This window comes from Etheostoma spectabile, chromosome 8 (assembly GCF_008692095.1).
Source record: "Etheostoma spectabile isolate EspeVRDwgs_2016 chromosome 8, UIUC_Espe_1.0, whole genome shotgun sequence".
Taxonomy (NCBI): Eukaryota; Metazoa; Chordata; class Actinopteri; order Perciformes; family Percidae; genus Etheostoma; species Etheostoma spectabile.
This window is the reverse complement of record NC_045740.1, coordinates 23,960,733-23,968,231: the sequence shown is the minus strand read 5'-3', so window position 1 is coordinate 23,968,231 and position 7,499 is coordinate 23,960,733. Positions and strand designations below refer to the sequence as shown.

Sequence of the window (7,499 nt, the reverse complement as noted above, 5' to 3'; positions counted from 1 at the left end):
CTCCAAACAGCTCTATTGTAGTCCAGCCTTTACTTCCGGGACATTCATGCTTCACTTTGTAACACACGTTATAATGCACGCTAAGGCACGCTCTCACACTCTGCTTCTGACTGGCTAGTAGTCCTTAACTAGGTACTGTGCATGTGCGACTCCCAACAAAGATAGAACAGAAGTGAGATGCCTCGCTCTGTAGCTAAAACAGAGATTTGGGTGAGAGGAGCTGCAGCAATGTGCACTACAACAAAAATATAATACTTTTTAAAAAATTAAACCACGTAAAAATATTCTAATATAACCTCTAAATACAATTATGAACCTTAAAATTAGCATAATTGGAGCACTTTAAACTAATCATAATCATGTTTTGGTGTTCGTTCAAAAGTTATTTTAGTTGTACAACAGAAAACTTGACAGAAATCTAGCTAGCTGTCTGGATTTTCCCTGCAGAGATCTGAAGAGCAGTTAACTCAGTCCTCATAAATCCACCGGAGTTTAGAATGCAGGTATAAAAAAATGTAAAGTGAGGGACATCTGGCAGATCACCTGGCAGCAAATGAACAATCCCGTAAATCAAGGACCTTCAGCAGTCATTACAGTTGGGCCTCCAAATTATTGTAAAATTTTAAAAGTTGTTTTTCATAAATTAATTCTCACATATTAGCAAATATAAATCCCCACTGATGATAGGCTTACTGGCCTATAGGTAAGGTAGTCTCTAAGATAGCCACCCACAGATACAGTTTATAGTAAAGCTTCACTGTGTCACATGAATGCAAAACATTAAAAACATGCAAACCATTATTATTTAAATAGCTTAGTATTCTATGCTAAAAAGTATGTATAAAGGCTTTTTGCTTTACTGCTGTTGCTTGGAGAGCCAGTTGTGCACAGGAAGAAACTCTGTGTGGTGAGTCTTGGCAGGCAGTTCGTGCACGATGGTGTCCTCTGCCTTGGGAGGTTCAGCAGTTCCTTGCAGGGAGTACAGTACGCCTGTCCCATCATGGAAGGAGAAAAAGACTGATCCCTGAAGAAAGAAGGAGAGATATGACAAGTTAACGTCTGAGATTAAGTAATAATATCACACTTCAGAGCTTATGCGTTTTTGTTTAGCTTTATGGAATGCATTTCACTTCATGGATATGCAAAAACAAGGCTACAAGTGGAGGTGGAACAGTATATTTACATTTACTTAAGTACAATTTTGAGGTACTTGTACTTTACTTGTCTTTTTTTCCATGCCACTTTCTACTTCTACGGAACTACATTTCAGAGAAAATTATTGTACTTTTTACTACACTACAGTCATCTGACAGCTTAGGTTACTAGTTACTTTACGAATTAAGATTTTTGCACACAAAACACATACATAGATAATAAAATATGATATTTTGTTATCAATTAAACAACACAACGCTGCCACTTTGCTCGTTTAAAATCCATGATGTCTCTCTCTCATAGGTGGGCCAAATTCTCTGGGCGGGCAAAGCAGAGAAAGGGGAGGTAACCTTGCCCCTTATGACCTCATAAAAGGCAAGATTCCAGATTGGCTCATCTGAGCTTTAATTTTCTCAAAGGCAGAGCGAGCTACCCAGGGCTCGGTTTATACCTATCACCATTTGTAGCCACTGGGGGACCATAGGCAGACTGGGGGAACGCATATTAATGTTAAAAATCTCAAAGTGAAATTTTAATGCCATGGGACCTTTAAGTAAAATTTTCAATACAGGATTTTTACTTGTAACAGAGTATTGTTACAGTGTGGTATTAATACCTTTACTCAAGTAAAGAATTTGAAACTGGCTACAAATAAATAACTGTGCTCCTCTACCAGGTGTTTCTTTCCATCAGCAGTCATGGACAGTGGTCGGTAGGTGATCTCGTATGTTTTGTTTTGGAGGGGGTCAAGGATCACCAGGGGCGCAGCGCTCCACTGTTTGCCCTTGATGACAGGTCTGATGCTGCACTGCTGGAGTGTGGGGTTGAACACCGTAAGGGTTTGGGTCTGAGAGCCACGTACTGGGCAAACAAAATTCACCACCTGGAGACAAGCAGTCAGAAGGAGATAATAATGATGCAACAGGTAGTTCAAAGGCAGTCACATTATAGGTAATACCTGTCACTGAAAGCTTAAGCAAAATGAACTACAGTGTAGTAGTAATATACAGTGGAATACATTTTCTAAAACCTTTTTTCAGGTATTCGTGGCTTACCAGCCAATTGATTCAAACTGAATTTTTTTTCCAGATTTTTGTGATCTTTAAGTCCGTCAACACTGTCTTTTCTGAAACGGAGTCAAATCCACATCTCACATAATGTGATGCTGACCTTTAACAATCTCTGCCATGACAAGCTACTGTGATGGTTTGGGTGGGTGCTCTGGTTTCTTTTTGTCCCTTTGTGGTTTTTGGTCCTCTCTTGTCTCCTTGGGTTGGTGTCTCAGTGTTTCCCCAGTAAATTTGTTCTGCTTCCTATTTTGTTTTGACAGTATGGTTTCCTGTCCCTGCCCCGCCCTAATGTGATTCACCTGACGTCTCACCTGTTCCCCGTTACCTTGTTACCTCTTGTATTTAACTCCTGTGTTCCCTTTGTCTCTTGTCAGATCCTTTTTAATTGTTGCTGCATATAGCTTTGTCCTGTTGCCTTGTCAGTCAGCCTGTCTGCTCAGTATTTTCCCCGTCGGTGTTCCTGCTCTTTCCCGTGAGTCTTTTCCTCTGTTGTCATTCTGTTCCTGCCTAACCTACCCCCTGGTTTTTGGATTTTGTGGACTCTTTTGACTTCAGTATTTTTGGGATGTTGCCGCGCCCGGTTGGCTCCCTGTGTTTTCTTTGAACTGTATTGAAATAAACCCCTGTGCACCAGCTTCAACCTGCCTCCTCATCTCTGCGTTTGGGTCCTCACTTTATCCCACCATCACAGCTACGCTGTTAACAAGATAACTTTAAGCTTTTATGCCTACTGGAGAGCCTTCAAAATCTAATTTTCCCAAATAGTGATTCGCTATTTATTTGATATGATGTTTAAATATCAAATGGGATTATTTTTATGATTAACTTTTTTATTTAGTTTTTAACACAAAACACATCTCACAAAATTGACAAATCACCTAGCCATCTGAACCCCCCCCACTCGCCATCACCCCCTCCCTATACAAAAATCAAGACAAATAAAATAACAGCCATAATATTCAATACATCAAACAAAATAAAAAAACTAACTGTAAACCAGCCAAACATATGTATATATGTGCTAACACCGTAAAATGGGATTATTAATTTACACTTGGTCGATGAAGACTGTTTGCCCGTACATAAGGCTACATGCCTGTAATTGAAGCCTTGCTGGTAAAAAAGTTGCTGCAAAGCTACACAAACCTATCTCTACAATGTACAATGCGAGGCTAATGGGGATGTAACTTACATAAAGAAATAAAATAAATAATGCTTTCAGTAGGGAAATAATGTAAGTCCCCTTGCTTTGACTTGGAGTTGCAGTGCTGCCAGAGCACAAAGAGTACATGTAGTAAGTGTGATGCATAATTTCCCCTGAATGAGCCAATGTCTCATGACCAAATGTTTACTTTAGATTTTTTTTTTTTTATCCCTACACAATATTGTGTATAAAAGTGCAACAATCAAACCTCTTTGGTAGTGGTGATGATGCAGGAGCCTGTTACAGTGAGGGTAACGGGTGAGGAGGAGCCCTCCACAAAGCAAGACAGGTTCTCATATCTTGTGTCATTAATCAGTTCTACAGGGGCAAACATCACTTCAAAAGGAACCTCCATGTCCGGACAGATATAGCCTTTAGCTGGTGTGATGGACAACTCCGGAGGAAAACTCTCTGTTTTCCACTGGAACCTGGTTACAAGTTAGACAGATACATGAAAAGCAAACAACAGCATATACATCAAACCAGAATAAGTCATGAGTCCCAAAAGCAAACCACTACAAAATTGTCAAATATGTCAACATATATGAATTGTTTCCTCTTGGTTCACTATTTCCTTTATTGCCCTTAACAGCTGTGTCTTGTCTAATAATTGTACTGTAGGCTCTGTTGCCGTGCTTTGTTGCTAATCTTTTGAACTTATGTTCTCATAGCAGCAAAGAGAGCTGATAAAGTCAGTCTTCTAAAACTTTGTTTTACTAAACAACAATTTGTAGAATTTAAAAAGGGGTAACTCTATAAAGTCCAGCTTGATTAGTGCGTGCCTGAGTGTATATGAATGTGTATGTTTGTCTGTATTTCTGCTGCTATTTGTGTATGAGTTTTTTTATTTTACTGAAATTGGACCATATATTGTAAAATATCTTAACTTACCTAGCACCAATGTCCCCAGTGTTGATCATGAAAATCCTCTTCCTGGCTTGGCAGCGCTGGACAACAGCTCCAAAGGCTAGGTGGTCCTGGTCCAGCTGGACCTCCACACCCTGACAATTAAAATCAATTCAATTACAATATAGAGTTAATACGGTGGTGATGGCGCAGTGGATATGACACATGTCTTTGGTGTGGGAGATATGGGTTCAATTCCCACTGCAGTTCATCAACCAAAGGGTCCCTGAGCAAGACACTTAACCCCTCAACCCCTTTTTTTGGATAAAAACGTCAGCTAAATGACATGTAATGTAATGCAACAAACCTTAGCATTTGTATGTGAAGATAATTCAAAAAACAATAACACCAATAGACTTACAACGCTTGGAATGGAATAGCAAGCAAATACATCAAGCAAGGGCATCATTTGCAGCAGCCTTGTGAAACGGCTGAACATTTATGTTACAGCCTACCGGGCAGGAGCCTTGGATGGTCAACAGGGGGTGTAACAGGCCTGCAAACTCTGCCTGCAGCTCAGCGGAGAAGGGAGGTATGTGCTGTTGAGGTGAGAACTGGATCTCAACATTACATGAACCGACACTGGCTTTCAGGTTCAGCTCCCCTACAGGACTGAATGACAGATCCTGGAGGTGGAGAAGATTGTTAAGTGCTGCTTGTGTAGTCCACTCTTTATCAGCGTGTGTGTGTGTGTGTGTGTGTGTGTGTGTGTGTGTGTGTGTGTGTGTGCACGCTCCCTACCCTTGGGTCCAGTGGTGTGTTTGTGTTAAGCAGCAGAGTGAAGGAAAGGTCTAAAGGGCTGCGGTTGACCAGAACCACTTGTTTTTTCACCGTCTGACCCAACATCAGAGATCCCAGTATCAATTTCCTCTGCCTGGGCTGCTCCACCTCCAGCTGGGACAGAACGATCCATTAAAAAGATTGTTAGATTAAATACAACAGATTTTTATAAATGATTAAGTGGGTATAGTTTTATTGACTCTTCAGTAAATTGCCATTGCCTGTTAGCTAAGCAATTTCTAATTTGGCTTGTTGTATCAACAGAGCTACAGTAAGTTACATACTAGCAGCCATCAGACTATTTCCTGCAGTGTATGAAGATGATCGCATTATTAGTGGGACATACTGTATTGACATGTTGGGTAAATTCACTCATTGCCTGTTGCCATGGCTTGAACTGTCAAACCTGCCAAGGCAAGAGACCCCTACCTGTTGCTATTACTCTTGGTGAGTAATGCTAGCCGTAAGCAACTTTATTCTAGCACACACCTGCTGTGGGTTCCAACAGTTAAATTTACAACGATCTGATCAGTTATATGCATGGCAAGGGATGTCACAACAGCACTTAAAGATATGTTTCATCTCTGACCCTGTCTCTGTTGAAGTCTGTTATTCTTCAAATAGTGTATTCTTCCTATTAGAATAGTGCAGTACCCTTCACTGCTCATAAGATAATTAGATTTGGTTGCATGCTGTTGCTGCTGCTTAGTGATAGTCTCACTTTAACATGGTTATTTATGTATTAGATCCACACACTCATTTTTCTTACCTTCATCTTAATGCCTTGCCCGAGTATGTCCACGTGTTTGGTGACACAACTGTTTAAGATGAAGGTGAGCGTTTCATGGTAACGGCATTCCTCACGAGGATAGAATTTGACTGGTGCTTCTATCACAGCGCCGGGGGACAAAATCTCCGGTTTGAAGTCCATCTCTAGGTAAGGGGTGTTTCTGAACTGACACTGGACACTGAGGAGAGGGAGGTAGAGCACAGAAGGCTTTTAAATCAGACTTACTTTCTAATGTGAATGAAAAAAAAATCTTTATGCAGTAAACACCCTTAGCTGACACATGTAGAAAACAGAAGGACACACACAACTACCTGATGTCTCTTTCGCCTTTGTTGCTGATTACTAGTGTCTGGGAGGCCGGCACCATGCCCGGACTGTACAGGAAGCACCTGCCAAAGTTGTACTTGCTAAAGGAGAATTCAAGGCTAGGTGCTACAGCCCTGCCCTCAATGGCAAATGTAAATGTTGGCCCATGCGTTACCTGGCAAAATGAAACAAGAGAGAGAAATACAGGAGAGAGAGAGAGAGAGGAGTGAAGTAGACCCAATAAATCAAGAAAGAATATGTGGAGTGTAAGCACTATATTAAACACAGGTTCCACCAAATTAAATAAATTGGCATGAAAAGAATATCAGAAAAGTTTTTAAGTGTTACTATTTTATTTTCCTTTAAATGATGTAGCTGTTGAATTGCTTTTAAAGTGTATGAACAATATAGATAAAGAGAAAATAAAAGTAGATTTAGTAACTAAGTTTGACTAGACTTATTACTAGGAATAAGTTACAAATATTACCCTGCTTGCAGACGCTGCCTGACCAGGACTCAGTCAATCACAAAGGACCCCTCCCACCCCAACCATGGACTGCTATCCCTGCTGCCCTCTGGCCAGAAGTTCAGCAGCTTCAAATGTAGAACAACCAGGTTCCACAACAGCTTCATCCCCCACGTCATAAGACTGCTGAACTCCCAATAATCCCCCCCCCCCATACATACCACACTAGTCACTTAACATGGACACTGTGAACTGTGAATTTGAACTTTAAATTTAGTACTTTAAATTTATATTGTTTATTTCACTGTTTTCACTGCAATACATCCTGCTGCTACTGATATTTGCACTAGTCATAATCGTCTTAAATCATTTTTAATTTTATATTGCACATACTTTATATTGCACATACTTATATTTATACTGTTTCCCTTTTTACTTTCTTTTCTTTGTTCAGAGCCTTGCAACATAATCTCACTCAACTGTGTATTGTATGAATGTGCAGGTGAATGACAATAAAGTCTGTCTAAGTTTAAGTCTTACAACATTTATTCCATTATCATCACACTTAACAGAATGTGGATAGTATAGCATGGATTACGTATTCATCAATGTTTAGATTAGATTATTTATTACTTTATTTATAAGTAACGGAGGACTTGCTATGCTAATTTCAGTCCCTCCCCATTTTGTTGATAGTGCAGCAGGCTCGCTGCGAGTGACACTCGACTCTGTTGCCCCTCTAAAAAAGAAGATAATAATAAAATAAAGACGGTTAGCTCCATGGTATAGCACTGAAACTCGCAAATTAAAGCAAATATCGCG

The 7,499-nt window shown here is 40.1% G+C and overlaps 1 protein-coding gene across 1 annotated transcript in view; it reads right to left on the bottom strand.

The window, feature by feature from the left end:
• Positions 1–7,499, bottom strand: part of LOC116693535 (hydrocephalus-inducing protein) — a 109,106-nt gene that overhangs the window by 21,462 nt on the left and 80,145 nt on the right. Inside the window, exons 73-80 of the mRNA XM_032522524.1 lie at positions 6,217–6,386; positions 5,885–6,083; positions 5,077–5,229; positions 4,791–4,961; positions 4,321–4,430; positions 3,638–3,857; positions 1,829–2,038; positions 861–1,024 (exon numbers count right to left, since the gene is read on the bottom strand). Of these exons, the coding sequence (XP_032378415.1) occupies positions 861–1,024; positions 1,829–2,038; positions 3,638–3,857; positions 4,321–4,430; positions 4,791–4,961; positions 5,077–5,229; positions 5,885–6,083; positions 6,217–6,386 (1,397 nt within the window). The remainder of the gene's footprint in view (positions 1–860; positions 1,025–1,828; positions 2,039–3,637; positions 3,858–4,320; positions 4,431–4,790; positions 4,962–5,076; positions 5,230–5,884; positions 6,084–6,216; positions 6,387–7,499) is intronic.